This window comes from Lycorma delicatula, chromosome 11, assembly GCF_047948215.1.
Source record: "Lycorma delicatula isolate Av1 chromosome 11, ASM4794821v1, whole genome shotgun sequence".
NCBI classification, from domain to species: domain Eukaryota; kingdom Metazoa; phylum Arthropoda; class Insecta; order Hemiptera; family Fulgoridae; genus Lycorma; species Lycorma delicatula.
In genome coordinates, this window is record NC_134465.1 from 55,382,800 (window position 1) to 55,408,084 (window position 25,285).

The 25,285-nt window shown below is 31.8% G+C and overlaps 1 protein-coding gene across 1 annotated transcript in view; it reads right to left on the minus strand.

Annotated features, from left to right (window-relative positions):
- Positions 1 to 4,561: 4,561 nt before the first annotated feature.
- Positions 4,562 to 25,285, minus strand: part of Ddx1 (ATP-dependent RNA helicase Ddx1) — a 38,619-nt gene continuing 17,895 nt past the window's right edge. The window contains exons 8-14 of the mRNA XM_075378407.1: positions 23,937 to 24,176; positions 21,918 to 22,104; positions 20,060 to 20,200; positions 18,790 to 18,960; positions 12,931 to 13,148; positions 11,306 to 11,426; positions 4,562 to 4,948 (exon numbers count right to left, since the gene is read on the minus strand). Coding sequence (XP_075234522.1) covers positions 4,833 to 4,948; positions 11,306 to 11,426; positions 12,931 to 13,148; positions 18,790 to 18,960; positions 20,060 to 20,200; positions 21,918 to 22,104; positions 23,937 to 24,176 — 1,194 coding nt within the window. The 3' untranslated portion in view covers positions 4,562 to 4,832. The remainder of the gene's footprint in view (positions 4,949 to 11,305; positions 11,427 to 12,930; positions 13,149 to 18,789; positions 18,961 to 20,059; positions 20,201 to 21,917; positions 22,105 to 23,936; positions 24,177 to 25,285) is intronic.

Consider the following 25,285-nt stretch of genomic DNA (forward strand, 5'->3'; position numbering starts at 1 on the left):
TGATTCACAGTATACATAAACTTTGTTATTTAAAAGTTGCTTGTTTTTTGTATACAAATTTTTGAGATGTGGATATTTTATGGGACACACAAGAATATATTTTATGTCACACAAATTGTCAATTTGTTCATTGTTTTCACTGACATATAAAAGTATTTTTAAAGTCAAGAAGACTTGACTTTTTGTTAATATAAGCTAAATATTTTAATATTGCAAACAAAAGATACCGCAGATAAAGAAACATCAGCATTCCAACTTACAGCATCATAATGAACTATTGCTTCTTTTAATTCGCCAAATTTTTTCAAACCTAAGTTGAGCGTAACTGAAGAACAACTCAACCAATCTTCATATAATTTTCACATGCACAACTTCAGATATACTACTACAGCATATCTAAATTTCAATGAAATTGATTGGAAGTTTTGGAGATTTTTAAACCACATAATTTGACCAACTCAAGAACAAGTAGTTTTGAGGAGATTTGAGCCACAAAATATATATATATATATTTGTTTATTATGTAAGGAAAACCCAATTTAAGTGAATGGCATTTTCATATCCTCATACCTCAAAATGTAAAGAAAATTCATTTTCTCCCCCTTCACCAACATGCAACCAAAAGTAATACTGTACTCTTCAAAACATTGGTAAAACAAATAAAATCTGATTCAAAGAGAGATTTTAGAATGTGTAATATCATATAAGTGCCAATCTTAAATATAAATATCAAGAATAAAATAAACTGTGACTTTATAGCAATGGCCTTAGTTAATAATTTTGCAGCTGTAATCTTAGCTACCATTAAGATAGGAATTTTTTATAAACATGATTTGTACACTGCCACTTACATTTAGTTCATTTTTTAAGCAACTATAGGCTAACTGCCTGATTACAGCCACATACATTTTTTTATACCTATACATCTTATCCTCCTCTATGAATCATGAGACCTTGCCGTTGGTGAGTGAGCTTGAGTACTCAGTGATACAGAGTAGCTGGACCGAAGGTGCAACCATATCGGAGAGAGGTGTCTGTTGAGAGCCAGACTAAGGAATGATTCCTGAAAGAGGGCAGCAGCTCTTTCAGTAGTTGTTAGGGGCGTGAGTCAGGACAACTTAAATGGCCATATCAACATCACTCAGTCCTCTGAGTACTGCGCAGCTGAAAGCAATGGAAAACTACAGCTGCTTTTTTTCCAAGAAAATGTAGCTCTCTGCATTTTCATATAGCAATGATGGAAGCGCCTTCCTTGGTAAAATATTCCGGAGGTAAACTAGTCCCTCGTTCGGATCAACGGGTGGGGACTACTAAGGAGGGGGTCACCAGAAAATTAAAAAATAACATTCTACGAGTCGGAGCGTGGAATGTTAGAAGTTTTTAAAAAAGGTTGGTAGGCTGGAAAATTTAAGAAGAGAAATGGATAGGATAAATGTGGATGTAGTAGGAATTAGTAAGGTTCGGTGGGAAGAGGAAAGCGACTTTTGGTCAGGTGATTTTAGAATAATAAACTCAGCTTCAAATAATGGGCAGGCAGGAGTAGGTTTCATAATGAACAAGAAGATAGGGAAGAGAGTAGAATATTTCAAAACGCATAGCGATAGAATCATTGTAATAAGGATAAAATCAAAACCTAAACCGACAACGATTGTTAACGTCTATATGCCTACAAGCGCCCATGTTGATGATGAGGTAGAGTGTGTATACGAAGAGATTGATGAAGCAATTAAACACGTAAAAGGAGATGAAAATTTAATAATAGTTGGAGATTGGAATGCAAGCATTGGAAAAGGCAAGAAAGGAAATATAGTAGGTGAATACGGGCTGGGCAAAAGGAATGAATGAGGGGACAGACAATATAGAGTTTTGCACAAAATATAATTTAGTAATTGCCAACACCCAATTTAAAAATCATAATAGATAATAGAAGAATATACACTTGGAAAAAGCCAGGTGATACGGCAAGGTATCAGACAGATTATATCATAGTTAAGGAAAGATTTAGGAATCAACTCGTTGACTGCAAAACTTACCCTGGAGTAGACATTGATAGCGACCATAATTTGGTGATATTGAAATGTAGATTGGGGTTTAAAAACCTGAAGAAAAGGTGTCAGATGAATCGGTAGAATTTAGAGAAGCTTGAGGAAGAGGAAGGAGGTAAAGAAGATTTTTGAGGAGGACATCGCAAGAGGTCCGATTAAAAAAGATAAGGTAGAAAATATAGAAAAAGAATGGGAGAATGCTAAAAAGGAAATTATTAAATCAGCAGAAGCGAACTAAGAGAGAACAAAGAGAACTGGTAGAAAACCTTGGGTTTCAGACGATATATTGCAGCTGATGGATGAACGTAGAAAATATAAGAATGCTACTCTGATGAAGAAAGTAAAAGGAACTATCGACAATTAAGAAATGCTATAAACAGGAAGTGCAAACTCGCAAAAGAAGAGTGGATTAAAGAAAAGTGTTCAGAAGTGGAAAGAGAAATGAACATTGGTAAAATAGACTGAGCATACTGGAAAGTTAAGGAAAATTGTGGGGTACATAAATTAAAATCTAATAATGTGTTAAACAAAGGTGGTACACCATAATATAATACAAAAGGTAAAGTCGATAGATGGGTGGAAATTATTGAAGAGTTATACGGAGAAAATTAATTAGAAAATGGTGTTATAGAGGAAGAAGAGGATGAAATGGGAGAAACAATACTGAGATCTGAATTTAAGAGAGCATTAAAAGATTTAAATGACAGAAAGGCTCCTGGAATAGACGGAATACCTGTAGAATTACTGGGCAGTGCAGGTGAGGAAGCGATTGATAGATTATACAAGCTGGTATGTAATATTTATGAAAAGGGGGAGGTTCCGTCAGACTTCAAAAAAAGTGTTATAGTCATGATACCAAAGAAAGCAGAGGCAGATAAATGTGAAGAATACAAAATAATTAGTTTAACTAGTCATGCATCAAAAATCTAAACTAGAATTTTATACAGAAGAATTGAGAGGAGTGGAAGAAATGTTAGCAGAAGACCAATTTGGTTTCAGGAAAAGTATAGGGACAAGGGAAGCAATTTTAGGCCTCAGATTAATAGTAGAAGGAAGATTAAAGAAAAACAAACCAAAATACTTGGCGTTTATAGACCTAGGTATTCGATAACGTAGACTGGAATAAAATGTTCAGCATTTTAAAAAAATTAGGGTTCAAATACAGAGATAGAAGAACAATTGCTAACATGTACAGGAACCAAATAGCAACAGTAATAATTGAAGAACATAAGAAAGAAGCCGTAATAAGAAAGGGAGTCCGACAAGGATGTTCCCTATCCCCGTTACTTTTTAATCTTTACATGGAACTAGCAGTTAATGATGTTAAAGAACAATTTAGATTCGGAGTAACAGTACAAGGTGAAAAGATAAAGATGCTAAGATTTGTTGATGATACAGTAATTCTAGCAGAGAGTATAAAGGATTTAGAAGAAACAATGAACGGTATAGATGAAGTCCTACGCAAGAACTATCGCATGAAAATAAACAAAAACTAAACAAAAGTAATGAAATGTAGTAGAAATAACAAAGATGGACCACTGAATGTCAGGAAAAGATTTTTGAAAGTGTATGTTTGGAGTGTTGCTTTATATGGAAGTGAAACTTGGACGATCGGAGTATCTGAGAAGAAAAGATTAGAAGCTTTTGAAATGCGGTGCTATAGGAGATTGTTAAAAACCAGATGGGTGGATAAAGTGACAAATGAATATTGCGGCAAATAGATGAAGAAAGAAGCATTTGGAGAAATATAGCTAAACGAAGAGACAGACTTATAAGCCACATACTAAGGCATCCTGGAATAGTCGCTTTAATATTTGAAGGACACGTAGAAGGAAAAAATTGTGTAGGCAGGCCACGTTTGGAATATGTAAAACAAATTGTTAGGGATGTAGGGGATATACTGAAATGAAACGACTAGCACTAGATAGGGAATCTTGGAGAGCTGCAGCATCAAACCAGTCAAATGACTGAAGACAAAAAAAAAAAAAAAATACATCTTATAGCACAACTAGCATTCTTCCCGCATATTTCTAGAGATGAAACAGGTTGTCTGTTTAGAAACTTGGTATCTGTTCTCAGGTGGATGCAGTAAAGTGATCATACGATCTGGGTAAAGTATTAATTTCTGGAGGAATTGAGTACAATTGATGCTTGCTGTCTGGGGAACCATTGTGATGGATGGTTTAGTAGAAGGAATTTCCTCTTGTTCTGCCAAAAAAGTCTAATAGTAGAATGCCAATGAAGTAAAATCAGGTTCCTAATTCCTAAAATATATAAAACTTTATAACCTAGATTTTAGTATTTTTTAGTCAGGAATTCAAAACATGATAAATACAAAGGAAGGTCATTTTATTATCATAGCAACAATATTTATTCTGTCATAAATGATAACACCATGAAAGTAAAAGAATCCAGGTTTTCAAAAAACATAACTTTAAACATTTCATAATGTATTAAACTACTAGAATATTGTAGATTTTTAAGGATACCATAGGAACTCAATAAATACATAAAAGTATAGATAATCATTCAAGTGTAATTTTTTTCAAAATGAAACAATAACATTAATCGATGACAATAATAATTCCATATTATAACACAATGATAAGGTTCAGAAATTTTCATAACATCATGCATATATTCATAATATTGTAGATATAAGTATATAAAAATTAGTATGTACAAATGTATTTCATGTAAATGTGATTGCATAAACATTAATAAAACACAGAAAAATTGATGAGATTACTTTGAAAATAATAAATAAATTAATAAATAAACATTTGTTCAACGACATCTCTTCATTTGTGTATTTAAATATATTAACTGTGCCTGACTTTCCAATTTTGCTAATTCTTGTACAGTTGGAGCCATTTGTGCAACATGATTTTCATAACCAGAACCTAAACAGAAATTTTAACCTGAATAAAGGAAAAGCTTTTTAAAAAGCATAAAATTAATAATTAAAAAGTAATAATTAAAAAGTCCTTAAATAAGAATATATTTTTAGTATTTACAAGAAAAAGATACAAAAATACAAGCATTTTCTACATGCATTTCTCACTGCACAAAATGCAGCGATAACAATGACGTACAAAAAGTTAAAAATGCTTCAATAAAGATACAACTTAACTAGGCCATAATATCAGTTTATAATGGCTTTATAAAACTGTGAATTTAAAATTGATTTATCATAAGATAATTCCAGTGTTTTAAAATTGCTGAAATAGAGGTTTTTTCATAGGAAGCGATTTGTTACAATTAAGGACAACTTTTTAACACATATGCTTAAAAAAGAACACTTTTTGATAAAATAAAAACAAATATTTAAGATGAATATTAAATTACTTTCAATTTCTGGCTCACACACTTAAAGACCTATAACAAAGCATTAACAATCACATGGTGAAGTCAATAATTTTTGTATTTAAAATTATTAACATATTGTTATTAAATTAAATCACGACGATATAAGGGATGTGATTGGAAAGTTTTAAGACAGATACCGCCATTGTTCAATAGGAGGGGGTAGGTTTACCCAAGAGTGTGGAGAGGGAAGCTTGTTTTATACTTGAAACATCCTGAAATGATCATCACGATATCTTTTTTCAATAGAGTGACATCCAGATGAGTAAAGAGATGTTTTTGGTTCCAGTGGATTGATTTTGCAAAATAGATATAAAATTGGAACGAGTTTGTGTAACATTTTGTTTGAAAACTGGGAAATTAGCTTCAGAAACCGATGAACTCTTGCGTTTCAACAGATTCAAACATAGCTGCGAATCAGTCAAAGATGACCCTGGTCCAGCTGGCCTTCCACTTCAAAAACCAATGAAAACATCATGAAAGTTGGTGATTTAGTATGCTCTGACTGTTGACTTGCAATTAAGGAGATGGCTAATGAACTAAATTTAAGCTTCTAAGCGGTTCAATCAATTTTAATTGAAGATTGAACATGTATCGAGTGTCCAAGAAATTCAATCTGAAATTGTCAGACCAGCAGAAAAAATACAGATTTGAAGTATCTGAAAAACTGATTAATCGGGCTGAAATTGAACCAGATTTGTTAAAGGCACTTTCATCACAGTGAAAGGGTCCAAGTTTGCTGTGACTGAAAAAGTGCGACAAAGTCTGTTGAATGTGAAAACAATGTGGTGATTTTCTTCGATTCTATGAGTAATGTGAATCACAAATGTGCTCCTACGAGGCAGACAGTCAACTAGGAAGAGTCCTTCAGTGTTTGTGTGAAAAAGTGAGGAAGAAAAGACTGCACTCTGGCGAGACAAAAATTGGATCCTGCATGACAGTGCACAAACTCATCGTGAAAGTTTTGGCCAAATTCCAAATTCCTGGGCTTTCACAACCTCCCTATTCTGATGATTTAATCCCTGCCAACTTCTACCGGTTTCCCAATTGTAATTTTCACTGAAAGTGAAGAGATTTGACTTAAAGACACCCAGGCCAATGTGGAAAGGGTTCTTTCTTAACCCTTAAGAAAGAAAATTTCCAGTAATGTTTCCAAAAGTGGGAACAACATTGAAGTCTATGTATTCAGTCTGAAGGGGACTACTTTTTAAGGAAATCAATCATAATAACCTGTAAGTACTACATTTATGAAATTACAAGTCCAGAATTAAAACTTTCCTCATAGATTACACCTTGTGGATTACTGAAAAAGTATAAATCTAACCTACTGTGATAGTGTAGGCTTTATCATTCAATCATTCAACTAACAAAAATCTGATATAATTAATTGTAAAAAAGTATTTTTTTACTTTTTGAAATTTTTTATATTAGCTAATGAATGATGAAGTAGATATTTAAAATTTAAAACAAAAGAGTAATTGGCTGATTAATGTTGAATACTAAATGTCTACTTGAAAAATGTTTTTCACTTTTAAATTACATCAAAAATGAAAGACTGGAATAGAAATGTTACAGAGCTTGTGCATAGATTTTTACATATGAGAGCTTGAACACTACCTAAAGATTTTTCAATTATGAAATAAAATATGATCCAACAACAATAAATGAATTTTTTTTTTAACTGGAATAAAACAAAAATTATCCAATGATAATTTACATTCATGCTAGCAAATAACAAATTACATTTAAGTTTCACCATTCCAAGCATGGAATTCTTTCAAATAACAGTATTCAGATTTGTTTAGAAAAATCAGGTAACACCAATTCCAAACAATTACAATACCGCATCATCTTATTTAAAAAATCACAAGTATAAATCCGTTCTACCAATCAGAAAACAATATATTTACACCGACCAGAGCATGATTAATTAGAAACTGACCAATTAGAATGCATTTAATTCCAACTAATCACAATTCCTCAGTTTGTTACCAATCAAACGAGCAAATAATACTGAGCAATTGCAATGCTCCATTGGCAAGAATTACTATTCGATATCTCAAGAACATCTTTCTGGCATGGGTCCATGTGGTGTTGCCAAATTGCAGGTTAATGATAATTTTTAATACGGTAGGTAGATGGCATTTGCATCAATAAAAATCAGTCACATTATTTAACTGTGAGATAGAAGACAACTCTGATATGAAGAATCCAATATGCACAACCCTAAGGAAAATGGACTTTAAACCAACAGAAAGTTTACTTTTAATGAGTAAATATTAATTTTTAGTCATAGAAAGTACATCAGTTAAAATTAACAGATCAAATGCTAAATATTATTAAGATATCTGAAATTTAATTTATATATATATATATATATATATGGACGAAATGATTCCGGAACCGATTTAAACTTTCTCCATACTTAAAATCTCAATTAAAAAAAATCGGTTTGCGCCTCCACGTTGGTTCGTCTGGATAACCAGTTAGAAACTTGGAGATTTCTACTGGTGAACTAAATCGGAATCACCTCTCTGGATCACATCCAGAGTTGTAACTCGGGAATTTATTCCCACCCAAGGCTGACTTGCCTTTGAAAGTCAAATATGGAAGTTCTTTTAAGAAAAAATCCACCGTCTGGTAAATACCAGAGAAGGCTGCACTCGGTTCCGGTGGGCAGCTGCTTAAAAGATAACAATGAATCGGAGCGTTGGGAAACACCCAAAAACAACACAACTTCAAAATTGAGGATAAGACACAAGCAAATAAACTACATTGCCACTCACAACATTAATTCTCTAACTCAACCCGGCAAACTAAAAACTCTAACAGACATAATGGACAAACAAAATATCCTAATCGCAGGACTTCCAAGAAATGAGAAACACCGATCGAGAGCTGTTTGAATCTCAGGGTTACAGAATTTACAAAGGAATCCCCGGGAAACGTGTGATGAAGAATTGCCCACAGTTCGGAACAGGATTTGCAATCAATCTTAAAATAATTGACTCAGTCGTAGAATTTAAGTCTTACTCCCCCAGGATTTCAACCTTAACCCTAAAATCAGCCAATAAATTCTACACCATAATAAATGTCCATGCTCCCACCAATGACAAAAACAATCTTAAAAAAGATAGAGAAGAGATGGACAAATTCTGAGAACTTCTTGACCAAACTGCAAACAACATAAATAAGACCCACACGAAGATTTTAATAGGGGACTTTAATGCCCAACTTGGTAAAGAACGAAGATATCGTGATATTATCGGAAAATGGCCTGCCCAAAAGAAAACTAACAAGAACGGCCAAAGACTTGTCGAATTTTGCAGAAACCATAATATGATCTCAAAATCCACCTATTTTATGAGAAAACCAAACAAATTGAAGACTTGGAAACACCCAGATTGGAAAAAAGGAGAATGGCAACTGGATCATGTTTGCATGGACCGGAATTATCACAAGGAGATTTATAATGTAAAAGTCTTGAGAGGAACAGATACTGGATCGGACCATTACTTAATTAAAGTTAAAATAAAATTCACCCCGCATAAAAAGAAAAAATCCCAACCTAAAAACAAAAGAGCTTATGATCCACATAAATTAATAAACAATGCAATCTTTGAAGAAACAACAAAAAAAATCAAATTAACTAATAATTTAAAAGAACTGACATCCCAACTGAAAGAAATAGCTGAAGAACTAGCCCCTATAAACCCAAGAAAAAAACACCAATGGTGGAATGAAGAATGTGACAAAGCAGTCAAAGACCGACACCGGGCTTGGATCAACCACCAAACCCAGAAAACTGAAGAATCTAACCATGAATTCACCAAACAAAGGAAAATAACTCAGAAAATTATAAGAGGAACCAAACGACAAGCCCAAAAAAACTTGATTCAGCAAATAGAAGAAAGTTCCAAGAAAACTAATTTCCGAGACTATTATAAAATTTTTGGTCAGGCTCTTCAAAGATATGAACCACCCACCCTTATGCTGAGAGGAAAAAAAGGAAATATGGCCCACACCAATAAAGAAAATGCTGAAATTTTGGCAGAAACCTTCAATAGACTCCTCAACTGTGACGACCCCCCAGAGCTTTTTGAGATTGACACTGAAACTCCAGTTAAAACTTCACCAGTAAATATCAACCCGCCAACAATTCAAGAAGTTCTCGCAGCCTTAAATGAAATAAAAAACTACAAAGCAAGCGGAGAAGACCAGCTTTTCGCAGAACTCTGGAAACACTCATCAGTTTATTCAGTCAAAACTTCCCTACATCTATGCCTCGTGAAAATATGGAACGAAGAAAAACTTCCAGAACACTGGACCACAGCCCTCATCCATCCATTACATAAAAAAGGGGATAAAACTAATCCTGAAAACTACAGAGGCATATCTCTCCTGGATTGCACATACAAAATCCTGTCGAGAATCATATACAACCGATGCAAAGACCAACTTGAACTGGAACTTGGGGAATACCAAGGGGGATTTAGGCCATGGAGAGCTTGCCCGGAGCAAATAACATCCCTAAAACTTATGATGGACTTATATAAAAGACGGAAAAAACAACTAATAATCACCTTCATCGACTTTAAAAGGGCTTATGATTGTGTACACCGACCATCCATGCTGAATATTCTGAGAAACCTGGGCCTTCACCCTAAACTCGTAAACATGATAAAATTAACTTTAACCAATACCCAGTCCAGAGTGAAATTCAGAGGTGAACTCTCTCAACCCTTCTACATAAAAACTGGATTGAGGCAAGGAGACGGCCTCTCACCACTCCTTTTTAACTGCGCCCTTGAATTTGTCATGAGAAAATGGTATGAAATAAATCCCAAAAATATAAAAATGGGTACTAAGAAAAACTCCATCACACTAAATTGCCTAGGATTTGCAGATGACCTCGCTCTTTTAGCAAATAATATTCAAGAAGCCAAAACACAAATCATGAGCCTTCAAAACCTAGCACAAAAGATAGGGCTTCATATCTCTTTCGAAAAAACTGAACTAATGGCCATAGATCCTCTGGTAATAGAGCACATTACGGTAAACAATCAGAAAATTAAAATAGTAAAACAATTTAAATATCTAATGGAAATAATAACTTATAATTTAAATGAAAAAGTGACATGGCAAAACAGGACAAATAAAATGATTAAATCCCAAAAATTAACTTGGTCAACATATAACAAAAAATGCCTTTCTGCTAAAACAAAACTTAAACATTATAAAACTGTAGTACAGCCAGAAGTCACCTACGGAAGCGAGACCCTTTTCAAAATCACTCAGAAAAACCGAATTGAAAAAATTCTGAAAATAGAGAGGAGAATTGTCAGAACGTGTATCAATAAAAAACACCAAAAAGAAGGCCAATGGTGGATTGTGCCAAATGAGGTGGTGTATCGAGAAATAGAGCCTGTTACTGATACTATGCGGAAAAAAAGAATCTCTTTCTTCGGTCATCTCATAAGGACACCGCAAACAAGACTGTCAAGAAATATCATTGAAAAGCTCTGGTTCCAAAAGCTAGAAGTAGGATGGATCAAAGAAATTAGAGAAGATATGAAAGAATTGGGAATTTCCCTGACTGACCTACAGAATAAAACTGGAAAAATTACAAAGCTAAAAGATAAAAGCATTAGATTTAAACAAAAGACAGACAAACGACAAAATACAACGAAGAGGGTGTTTACGGATGAAGAAAAGAAAGCAAGATCTGAACGGATGAAGAAATACTGGGCAGCTCGAAAGAGTAAAATAGCACGCTTTTCTCAGAAAAGATCCAACTAAAATTGACTTAAGTGGTCCCATGTTGGCCGTAAAAGCATAATAATAATAATAATATATATATATATATATATATTAAAAAAAAACCGTGAACTTACCAAGATTCCTTCTCTTTTCACCATAAACAACTTTACCATCAAATTCATCAACTGGTATATCAATTTCAGGATCCACTTGTTGAATTGTTACATTTAAATGATCTTCAATCTCAGCCAGATACTAAAAATAAGAAAGAATATTTATCATTAAATAAATTTACACTACATAAAATGCAGGGGCTTTAAAATATCAGTAGAACACAAACTGAGAGCTAAGTAACTCTCCCGATAAAAAACCCAATAGAGAATTAATGAAAAATAAAAAATTTGATGTGGAAAACACATGACTTTGTACGTCTATTAAATTACACATACACATTTTTTTAAATTAAAAGTATATACAATTTTATTTCATTAATAACTTCTGATATTTTTTCAATTTTTTTTTTTACTGTTATTATTGAATATTATTATTTATCATAAATTTTTTTTTACAATCAGAGGTTAATAATAATATTAATATTGTTATTAAATATATTAATAAATCAATATATTTAAATTAAAAAAAAAAAAGTTAACATAGAAAGGAGATTTGACTCGATGTGCCTTCCCGTTGTAAGATCCAGATATTTCACTAATTAAAATTTTATTTGGCTGAACTCTGGAACCAATGAAAATAAGTACCACTTATGATATATTGTTGAAAAGATCTAAATGAGGACTTATTACTAGAGTTTGGATTTTGGGCTTTTTGGACACTTTTGGTCGTCAATTGCAATCAGAAGGGGGAGGTGCACAACTAGGTGTTACAAAAGTCTTAAATCCAAAATTTCAACATCCTGTGGTTAATCATTTTTGAGTTACGCGAGATATGTACATACAGACGTCACGCCAAAACTAGTCAAAATGGATTCTGGGATGGTCAAAATGGATATTTCTGTTGAAATCTGAGAAGTGAAATTTTTCATGATCACAATACTTCCTTTACTTCGTACAAGTAAGTAAAAATGACTTTGTAGTGATGGATTGTTTAAAAAAGAACTAATTTGATATAATCTGAGGTAAAAGTGTGATTTCATGATGAAGAAATAAAACTGTCCAATTACTGAGTTAATTTGTATCAAAATGAGTGAACTTATAAACAATAGAGAAGGATAATGAGATATTCAGAACTAAAAATGTATTTGTAAAAATATTTTTTTTTATTTTAAGTTACTTCATTAGGATAGATAAAAACAAAAACAGTTAAAATACTATCTGATCAGATAATTTTTCTACTACTTTGTCAAATATTATGTATACTGAATTACAATATGTTTACATTTTGTTTTGAATTCCTAATAAAAATTAATTTTGATATTAAAAAAAATTAATTAATTGTAATATAGAATGTAGCATTATCTGAATGTACAGATTTCAACTAATCTACAATCTAGCGAGATCAATTCAGAATCAGTGCTCTATTACAGTTTGTGAACCACAACAGAGGCAGTTGGTAATGGCACAAGTTTTAAACTATTATTAGAAGAAACACATATTTCAAAATAACATAGAAGTTAATAAAATAAACTTTAAAGATAAAATAAAAGTGATTTAAAAAATTGTACAAAAATAAATGTTTTCAATTCATTTTTAAATTATTACAAAAATATACTGCCAAATTTAAAAACTACAAAAAAACATACCCTTGGTTCATTATACCAAATACAACAGCCACCATCATCGGTTAATCTAGTATTCCAACAATTTCGACCACGCGATGAGCACCATTCACCATGAAACCAAACTTTTTCTGGAACAGCTGATACCAATGATATAGCCAAACCCATTCTTTCAGCTCTACCAACTCTACCGATACGATGGACATAATTTGATTTCTCATCAGGTAATGTAATATTAATCACTGAAATTACAAAGAAAAAATTAATTACTTAAGCTTTTATCTTTCAAATTAAACATCAATATTACAAACAATCGTCAATAAATTCTAAAAATATTCAGTTATCAAACCATATGGAAAGAGCATCCATTAACTGACAGGTTCAGTCTATTAAACAAGGTACTAATTCTAATATTAGATGCTGTTTACATTTTTACCTAAGACCTGGTTAGCTGGTGACTAGAACTAAGAAAATGGTTTTTGTATTAGTAATTCTTCTTAACTTTTGAAAGTGGCAGCTGTTGATTTTATCATCAGACATAGTGCGATACAAAATGCAAATATAAAAAAAAATTAACATTATCACTATTAGTAGATCTTCTTAAGAACATGTCAGCATATTTTTATTACAATTTAATTTTTGATAAAACTCACTATTTTCTACACACCCACATTATAATACACAAGTTAATATTCTAAAAATCTTACATGAATGACTGGTATAATTTAACCTCTGTTTCATGTCTGAAATTCTCTTGGTGTGTTTCATTGCGGTTTTTTCCTTTTTATTTATAAAATTACTGATTAATCTTTAAAAACAAAGTAACTAACAGTGCAATTATAATAGCCAGTAGTATAATTAATTACTCAGATTTTCTGAACCTTATCAAAGAAAAGGATGACTCAAATTACAAATTGGATATTACTTCTGAAAGCATTTCCTCCAGAAAATGAAATAAACAGATCCTATCAGACCTGGTATGTGTATGGCATACATAATCAAACTTAATTTTTTTAAATAGTAAGATGGACTAGAACACATGAGTTCGATTTAAAATTTTAGAAGAAAAACAAAGGTGAAACCAGTTTTTTCTGTTAATGCCTTTGTTATACAGTTATAAGCATTCAAACTGCAATGATGGAAAAATCATGTTAACAATATAATGAGGTAAGACACACTGCATGAAAAATTTTATTGCATTTTACATTCATAATGCATACAATAACAAACTTTAAATAGTGCTATAATATTGATGATCATAATAAACAATAACTAATAATTATCAACCCAACAATAAATTAAATGGCTATATCAACTGATATTATTTACTTTAAATATTACAATATTTAAAAAAATTTAAACAAATATTTTAGATCGTTAATTACTAATGAAATAAATTTTGAAAGCATACCATTCTACAATAAATGTTCAAAATGCTTCACCTCTACAGCTCATCATGTCTGGTGGTACACAACCATATGACAAATATTCTTCTTTTCAATTCGTCAATGTCTGCAGGTTTTATTTTGTAAACATTATGTTTCAGGTACCCCCAAATAGTAATCCAGAGGAGACAGGTCTGGGGACCTGGCAGGCTGTTCTACAGCTCCTCTACGACTTATCCAATGATTTGGAAATTGTTCATTTAAAATTTGCCTTTAGATAATAATGAGGTGGTGAAATTTTCCTGGATATTTGATAAAATCCTATCAGCTAACAAGCTGCAGTAAGCATCTCCTGTAAGATTGTTATCTAAAATAAAAAGGCCCTACAATATAATGACCAACGATTTTCGCCAAAACGTTCATTTTCTGCGGGTGTTGTGTATGAGTTTCCAACATCCATCTGGAATTATCGCTCCAATATTGGCAGTTTTGCTTATTCACATGGCCATTTAACATAAAAGTCCCTTCATCAGTAAATATTATTGAATTAGAAAAATTTGCGTCTTGCATTATAATATCACAATACTCAACTCGGCGGTCAAAATCATCTTCCAAAAGTTCTTGCATCAGGTGGGTGTTAATACTGCATAAGGATGAAATTTATTTGTTTTAACTATTTTTTGAACTGAAAATAACTGATTTCATGTTGGACAACAGCTTTTCAAATCGATGAATGAGGATCTTCAGCAAAGGTCCGCAATAGATCTTTGAGTTTGCATCGGCTGCAACAGTTGTTGGTCTTCCAGTGAGAGAACAATTTTTTACAGTACCGGTTTCTTCAAATTGCTGTATGGTCTTGATTGTAGTTGATTTACTTATTGGTCTGTCTGGAAATCTATTATTAAATAAATCACATATCTCTTGTAAGGGCTGAACTCTGTCATCGTACCTGTACATCATCAACAGTTATTCTTTCCCTGTTTCACTTAAAGAAGGCATTGTTATTTGAAGACTTGAACTAAGTACATGAACAAGGAAACTAATAATAAAACTTTCACAAAAAACAAATTTGATCCACTAGACCTGCAACTTAATGTTTACTAGCACTATCAAATTTACTATTACAAGTATGTTGAAGTAAAAAGGTGAAATGAGAAGTTAATAAGTTGCATTGTTTCAACATAATACAAATTGCATTGTAAATTAATAGCCGATTTGTTTTGTTTACGATAAATAACAAATATCAGCTGATATTAAATGGAAGTTAATTTTTATCAGCTGATGTAGCTCTTTAATTTGTTATTGTGCTGTTAATTATTAGCTCTTGTTTATTATTATCATCAATATTACATCATTTTTTAAAGTTTATTATTGTACGCATTATGAATTTAAAATGCAATAGTTGTTCATGTAGCATGTTTTACCTTGTGTTATTGTTAACACAATATTTCCATCATTGCAACTTTGCTTATAACTCAATAACAAAGGTATTAACAAGAAAACAGGGGTTTCACCATTGTTTTTCTTGTAAATTTTGAATCAAATTCATTTGTCATATGTCACACGTACCTTCCTATTTAAAAAGATTAAGTTTGATTCAATATAGTGGACAAAAATTATAAACCCACCACCATAATGCAGATTTTTTTAAAATTATGAGGAACCCCATTTCTTTCTGCCTCCAAATATCTCTCAGATATGCAATATAAAGCCGTTTCTGTACTTAAATATCACCCAGTATATATATGGTTATTTAAAAGCTATTCTACAGAGCTTTGTGGTGGCATACACACAAAGTGTGATAAAATAATAACAAGAATTATGATTTTCATCAATAACAATTTACTTTGTCTAAATATTGATATTGTCTTCTTCAAAGCAGTTTCTCAGATATGCAATATACTTATGCCAGTGTTTGTTGCAATCTTCAAAAATTTTTTTGGTGTAGCCTTAAATTCACTTAGTGATTCTTTATTTATTTCATTTGTCATTGCAAACCGTTGTTCTTTTAATCAGTGAGAGCAAGAAAAAACACATGATGCCATACCTGGAAAAGACAAAGACTGTGAAGTCAGTAAGATGTAATTATTGGCTAAATAATAAAAAAAGTGTGAGCTGAAGTGTTATCGTGGTACAAAATCCAAGAATTATTGGCCCATATTTGTGGTTGTTTTCTTCAGAATGCCACATGTAAACACCTTAAAACTGTTAAGTAATGTTTGTTGACAGGACAATCTGGTAAGAATGCATAATGGATGATGCCAATGTAATAAAATAAACAGTAAAGAGAACCTAACATTCAATGAATGCAGGTACTGTGCGACAGCTGACACAGCTGAACACACCTGGTTCGACTGTGTCAGGTGGGAGAACGAGAGACATCAGATTCCAGTGGCCTTAACACCAGATAATGTCGTCAGACACATGCTCCAGAGTGAGAATGAATGGAGGGAGGTAGAGAGAGTGGCTCGTCTCGTACTAACAGCGAAGAGGCAGGAGGAACCCCCTTGATGTGCACACGGCCTCGATGTCAAAAGAGGCGTCGAAATGTGTTTTGTTTTTGTAGTTGTTAATGTCTTTCGCTAGGTTAGGAATTTATGATTGTATTATGTGTCTTTGCTCATGTTGTTGGATTATGCTGCCGGATATACCGATGGACATGGAGTGGGGGGGGATATTGTGTGCGGTGCTCTACCGCTGACGGCGAAGGAGACATGGCGCAACAAGTAATGAGGGGTCATGGGAATGCGTGGATGATCGAGGACAGATACTAGTTCATCTGATGTGTGTAGGGGCCAGGGAGGCAGCCTCTATGCCTAGGGTGTTCGGGCCTACTCACGCGCAAGAGTGGATGGGTCGGAGCTCCCCGATGATGGCATGGGGGACCCTCGAGGTGTGCATGGGGGGACGCGTAACTGTGAGGGCAAATGAAATGTATGTCTTGATTAGGTACAATAGGGACTGGAAGGGTGCTCTCCTGCGGAGAAAAATTCTGATCACCGGAAGAGGTGATTAGTATGTTTTCAAGGAGGCACGAGAAACCCCAATGGGATGTCCGAGTTCAGACGAGCTAGGGAGGGCAGACTGCGCTGCCATGAAACCCTGAAGCAACTGTGTTAAGCGTTTTAGCGTGGACTGGTCGTCTTGGGGGAGTTAAAAAAAAAAAAAAAACATTCAATGAAACTTTATGTTCTTTTTGGACATAGTTTTTCAGGAAGCTTCCATGGGGATGATTGACCTTCTTTTAATATTATAATTATACATCCATATTTTTTCTTCCTGTTGTGATATACTTGACTAATTCTGAGTCATTAGCAATATCAGCGAACAAGTTACTTTTATCGAAAATTCAACAGTATTGAAACAAATTTTGCTGCTACTCATTTCATACCCAAAATATCACTCAAACATTTTTCACATGAGCCATAAGAGAATCCCACCTCTTCACTAATAGTGATAAAAGATTATTTGATCTCAATGTCCTTTATTTTGTTTATACTTTCATCGGTTATTGACATGTTTGGATGTCAACCCTTTTGTCATCTTTTTTGGTCTTATGAAACTATCTATACCTTGGTGTAAACACAGCCCTCTTGGTGTCGGTATAACATCATGGCCAAAAGTTTTTCCTAACATTTTTACCACTTCACTGCAATTTTATTCCATTTTTAGTATAAAATTTAATGGAATTTTTTTGTTTTGTCACTGCTAGACAAAATAAGTTGTCACTCGTAAAAAAATATATCCTAATTACTAGGCTGCCAAATTTGAACTTTATGTCTAATATGATTGAAAATACTGAGAGACATTATAGACAGTGCTGTTATCTTTTGGAAAAGGATGTACTCAGTCAAAAGATATATTACACAAAATTAAGAAATTTTCATTGCTTTTTATTTCACCTTATGTGTGTGTGTGTGTGTGTGTGTGTGTGTGTGTGTGTGTGTGTGTGTGTGTGTGAATGTGTATAAATTTAGATTCTAAAAATTTAGGTAAATAACTATTACATTATGGTCTATAATACACTTATCATGTATTCTTGGTATGATACTTCAATTTAATTCTAAAGAATGTTTGTTTACCACATATTTTCATTCATTTCTTTATAACTTTTGCAATTCTAAAAAACTTGATGTTATATTGAATTATTAAGTAAAAAAATCGACTTATTGGTTAAAAAAGAGATTAATTTTAAAATTAAAATATTAACTTACAATTAATAACATCTAAAATGCTTAAAAGCAGTTAGAAAAAACCCTCTAAAATTCAATAAATAGTCTGCCAGTAAAGGACCACTACTGACTGCTGTAGCGGAAAATTACAAAAACCTGATCACAATTGTTTCTGCCAATATAAATTACCTGTTACAATATAATGGCTTTTTATGGCGTAGAAAAAAGTATATAATGGCATACTACATTTTCATATAAATCAATAAATACCCAAACACATCCATGCATTTTCCCAAAAAGGAAGAAGCAGTAACAATGATACTTACTAAAAGGTAATCCAGATATATCAATACCACGTGCTGCTACATCAGTACAAATCAAAAATTTTGCCTCAGTCTTTTTAAATTTTTCTAAATTTGCTTTACGTTCATTTGGTTTACGATCGCCATGCAGACAAACACAAGAATAAGGATTATTACGGTTATGAGCCCCACCGCCTATAAAAGAAACATAAAAATATAAAATATTTAGAATTTTATCAAACAATTTTTTCTCTATGTTTATAAATGAAATCTTTTAGCTAACATAGAGTTATTATGCTTCAGAACTTTACAGATGATATCTAGAAGCAGACGGAGATGCAAAGTGTATGAAAATGCTAGGAAAGTGTGTTCTCTTTTCCATACTGAATTCCCACGAGAAGAGGTGTTTCTGTTAACTTCCTTGACAACCCACAAGATTGAGTTGCCAATTCCAGTGAAAATCTGATTTGGCAAGCAAATTTATATTTTAGAGCTTTAAATTCAACTTTTTTTTGAACTTTTTAAAACACATATGTAAAATGTTCTGCCTTACATAAAACTGTAAACACAAAAACAACCATTTACTCTTAACCGTTTATAAATTTATAAAACGGTGCTATACAGCATTCTGTTAGCAGATTATAAATAAATAAATGAGTTTAATGCTCTTAAAAGAGCTATTAAAAGTACACTTCCTGTATTTATTTATATCACAGCAGCAAAAATCAATGAGTGGAAGCAAATAGGCAAGCATTTGCTGATCGCATTTTGATCTGATTATTCGAATTATAAGTTCACTCCACATATTAGTTGTGCTTCCCAAGTAAATTATTCATCTATAAAAAAACCAAAATTTTTGTATTTTTTTATATTCTACGGAATGGCACTCTAAAGAATAAATGGTTTTTATCCAGTTTTTCTTATTTTATTCAGTGAAAATAATAAGGTCCTTGTTTAATAATACTGTTGCATTTAATCTTTCAAGATTAAGCAACTCAAATAAATTTGCACATCATTAGTGTACAGGATGTATACCTTCTTACTTTTATTGTAACCCTGATTGAATTGAAACATAAAAAATATAATAAGAGAAAGATTTGACAATTTCTTGAATGTGGTGGAAAAAATATTTTTTCAGCTAAATACAGTTATGGTAACAAGAGTAGATTTACGCTACAATCCACAAACAAAAACACCAAAGTTTAGAATAAATCAGTAAACATTCTCCAAAATAAAAAAAATTAAAAAGACAAAAAAATAATAAATTAAATCTATAAAATCACTAAACGCTTACCCATTTGATTAAAATACTTTTCAAGATTATCACAATCCAATTTAGTTCGGCAAAATATTATAGCCCGATCCATTTTATGTTTAATAATAGCACGTAATGCATATTCACCTTTCATCATTTTAACTGCTTCAGAAAGCATTTCTGTGAAACAAAATATGAAAGAAAAACAAGTTAAAAAGATTAACTAACTCTTAACATTAGTAAACACAAAATCATTTCTTAAATTCTAATTCAGATTTATAACTTTATTAATCAGGAATCATATTCATTATTATTATAAGACCTACATGAAAAAATAAAAGAAAAATTAGTTAGAATATACACACAAGTAGTGCAGAGAAACAGAAAATCTTGAATCTGATGTTGGCAGCCATGTAGGTGTACCATAAGTGGGATAATTATGTTAATCTGTAGAGCAATAATGGACATTTAGTTGTGATGAAGCAGTGGAATGATGTAGAGTGTGCGGTTGCCGTACGGGCGTTTTACCAACATGGTGACAGTGTGGCAGCTGTACAGTGTTTCAGCGATACTATGAGATCCCGCCCTGCAGTCAAGTTCCTTCTTCACACGCAATCAAAACTTGGGTTCATTGAAGAGACTGGTTTGACTGAAAAACCTAGTGAGTGTGTATTGTCTGTATGTATGCCAGAAAATATTGATGCTGTGAAAGTTGTAGTGGTAAGGAATCCTCACTGTTCAGTGTGGAAAACAGCTTCGTTATTGGAACACCAAGCTGCTTGGTCATCCAAGCATGCAAAGAACATTCCATAACCTGAAATTTCATCCTTACAAGATTCAAATTGTCCAAGAACTGAAACCTAACAATTGTGTATTGTATCTGCAATTCTGTGAAACTGTTGTCTAAAATCAATGAGCATGCTAACTTTATTGAAAATCTTTAGATGTCAGTTGAAGACCATTTTCACTTAAGTGAATGGGTGAATAAGCATCACTTTGACATTGGATTGAGACTTTCTTGGGGCATGGAAATCCTCTTCCAATCCATGGTGATAATTGAACTATTGTCTCTATGTTGCAGCCATAAACCCAGCTTTTGTCTCCTGTTATGATCCTTTGCAAGAATATTTCATAGTTATTTGCTTATTCAAAAAGTTACCAATGAATGTCCACTCGATATTCTTTCTGCTGTTTGATCATCAAATGAGGGAGAAACTTTGCTGCAACTCTATGCATGTTCAATTTTTCAGTCAAAATCTCATGGCATGATCCAATCGTGATGCTAACCATTTCTGCAAGTTCCCTGACAATCAATTGGCGATTTGCATGCACTAGATTGTTGATTTTCTGAATGTGGGTGTCATCAGTTGAAGTCGAAGGCCTTCTTGGTTGAATCTACAGTTGACTAACTACCACTTTAAAATTGTGAAACCAATTTGTAACATTGCATATGACCCAGAGCATCATCTCCATAAGTTTTTTCAAAAGGTCAGAGGTTTCTGTGAAAGTTTTCCCCAAAATTCACATAAAATTTTACGTTGTATCATTGGTCTTGAAAATCGCACGTTACAAAGATCGCTACTAACACATTACATTCAAATAACAATAACAGGAAAACTAAATGAGATATCAACAATCTGAGAACATGTGGTTACAGAAAAAGTAATGGAGAATCATGTGGTTACAAAGGAGGTTATGCAGAACACAATGTTGCCAACTGCACATCACTAAATATCTCTGTTGGTGCGTAATTAAATATGTTTGGTTATTTTCTGAACAGACCATATACTGATTACAAAAACAAAATAAAACAAAGTATAAATAATAACATTAAAAAATTTACAGCTGCAGCTCTTTAGCTTAAAATATTAAAAATAAATAAATAAAAAATATATACCAGCAGTGTTTGAACCGGGATGAACGTTATCTTTCGCATGAACTCCATCAGTCATAATATGTTTTTTTAAGTTCTGCCATGATTTATCTTTCTGAGGATCAACCATAACAACAACATGATGTACAGTTTCTGGAACAGCATCCTCACCTTTCAAATCGACCCAGGTCGGGAAGTGCATCAGTCGTTCCTGTATTAAAAAAAGTTCAATATTTTTCTTTTATTTAAAACAATGTATACAATAATTTACAGTAACTTTTATAACAACATCAATTATAATTTACATATGTTTTCCCTACACCATGAACTCCGTCGGCCCAAAATTTACAATGTTAACTTTTGCTAGTATTTATTAAAGAAAAAGTCTTTCTTTTAACTCTTTGACTGCAATAAACTGAAAGCCAATTAAAATTCTATGTAAAAGAAATATGTGGTATGATTATATTGGATTTTCATTGAAGAAAAATTTAGTTTGAAAATAACTAACTACGACTAAAATAAAAAGTTATGTTTGTGTGGAGTGTAGTACTTAATATAACAAACACTGATAACATTATAAACAGAAAGGAAAAGAATAGAGGATGTTAAAATTTGATGTTAGGTGAATGTTGAAAATAAAATTCAAAATGTCAAGGAATAGATGAGAAAAAAAAAATTGTAGCTAAATCTTTAAAAAGTAATGAACTAAGTTTGTGAACCTTTCATTAAGATGCTCATGATAGTTAATTTGGTAACAGAAAGAAATATACAAGGTAACGAACTTAAAGGATGACAAAAAGCTTGGTATACATAAAATAACTACTATTAGGGACGTAGTAAATAAGTTAAGTTAAATATTAGTGCAGAAAAGAAATGATGGAGATTAGCATCAAAACAGTCAATTGACTTATCTAAAGAAATAAATAAAGACATTAAAATTTCCCAAAAGATGTTCTTGATATTTTAATAAAATTTCCAAATACTTTTATATCTAATACCACCCTTACTACTTGCTTTGTACAGATTATACATAATGAAACCGTAAAATATTTACTGATCTATAATCTTAGGAGCAGGCAATACAATGTTTTGTTACAATTCATGTTTTCAGTTAATAATCTTTCTAAAAGTTTTTTTTTTCTTTATTTTACAACATCCATTTATTAATACCATGCTTACTTTTATTTAACACTGGCTACAAATTATTTATTCTACTAAATAACTGCTTTCTCTTTCCACTAATAAGTTGTAATTAAATAATAAATAAGGTAGTTGTAAGTTGAGGATTAAATTAAGTTCAACTTTTGACACTACAAACTCAGTACTGAATTCCACTAGGGGATCATATTAAAAAAAAGTTGGTAAAACTGTGAAGATAAAATTATTGAAATTATAAACTTTTTAAAACAACAAACCAAATAAAGTTTAATAAATATAATTCTTTTAAACATTACATCATAACATAATTCAACTAACAAGTCATTAAGTTGCAAATGTAATTCAAAACATTATTTTTTTTTACTTTGCTTATTTCAAGGTGAAAAACGCTTCGGTGTTATCATCGCCTGAACACGATGTTTATGAACTTTAAAAATTAAATAAAAACGCTCGAAAAACAAAACGTGAAATAAAAATACAAAACTTAATAGAATAACAAAAATTAAAACAAAGTAGACATTTTAAAACAAACTAAAATATTAAAAACAAAGACAAAAAAAACTTTTAACATGTAAATACGACACAAAACATTCAAATACTGTAAAAAAATCTAAATACAAAAAAGTATGTAAAATATTAGCACTCCAGAGAAACAAAGACACCTGGAGCAAGTTTTAAAAGGTATTAAATAATGCGATTTGATTTGTCATTTAAAAAACTTTAAGTTTTAAATAAAATAAGAGAATGTGATTTATTTTTTGGGAAATATAACATATGTCCATTGCTTTTAGACGTACTGAACTCAAAACACAGTAACAAACTTTACTTATCAAAGAAGTATCAACCATTAATTAGTTGATGAATAATGAATCCTATTTTACTTACAGCCATCTTTTTCACTTCAAAAGCGTGTAATGTAGCTGAACAAACAATCATCTGTAATCGTTTGCCATCAGATGTAATTTTAGGTATTTGTCTATGTAATCGATCAATTAATTCTGTATAACCTTGTTTTAAAAGACCATCAGCTTCATCCAACACAAAGAACCTACAATGAGTCAATGCTAAATGCCCACCTGATATTAAATCTTCTAATCGACCGGGTGTACCAACAACAATGTCAATCTGCAAACAAAAAATTAAAAAAAAAAAAAAATTAAATGTGCAATAAAACAGTAGAAAATCCTTTAAAAATAAAAATAGTTGACTTGAAAATGATTAAAACAACCAGATTTGAAAAAGTTACGAATAATATTACATTAAAATGACTTTTTAATAATCTCTGTCAGCATAATTTTTAGAAGAGGAATTCACTGCTATGTAAATTAATAATTTAATATCAGTAAGATCCGGCTAGCAATTCTAAGGAGATCTGGACCCAGGTGTTTTCTAATTGGTAATTAAATTTAGCTTTAACCACTGGCCTACCATCTTTACTTCATTTAAGATACTACAAATTGAAACATTGTCAGTTTTTATGACAAAGGATTAGTTTTGTTTATATTAAGGTAGTCTAATATAATATAATTACATTTACAAGGATTTATAATTACATTACAAGGCTAATGTAACCTAAGGCATTATATACAAAATATTCTTTACATTAAACTCATTATGATTCTTATGCACAAATTTAGTTTTTCAAATTTGGTTTGAGATGGTTTTTCAACCTAGTAATTCCAAAATGATTGCAAATATTGTCAAAAATAAATTGTTGAATTTTCATCACACTTCTAAACAATTTGTAATTTCTTTTTTCAATCACACTATAAAATCATTATTATAACAATTATATTTTTGATTGGGATAATATAATTTACCAGCCTGGTTATTTTAAATAAGTTGAAAATGAACATTTTATTTTCAGTTAATAAACAGGTTTATTGAATAAAATGAACTAAACAAAATAATGCAACCAAATTACTTTGTATTTAAATACATAATACAGCTTCTTCTTTTTTTGTCTTCAGTCATTTGACTGGTTTGATGCAGCTCTCCAAGATTCCCTATCTAGTGCTAGTCGTTTCATTTCAGTATACCCTCTACATCCTACATCCCTAACAATTTGCTTTACATATTCCAAACGTGGCCTGCCTACACAATTTTTTCCTTCTACCTGTCCTTCCAATATTAAAGCGACTATTCCAGGATGCCTTAGTATGTGGCCTAGAAGTCTGTCTCTTCTTTTAACTACATTTTTCCAAATGCTTCTTTCTTCATCTATTTGCTGCAAT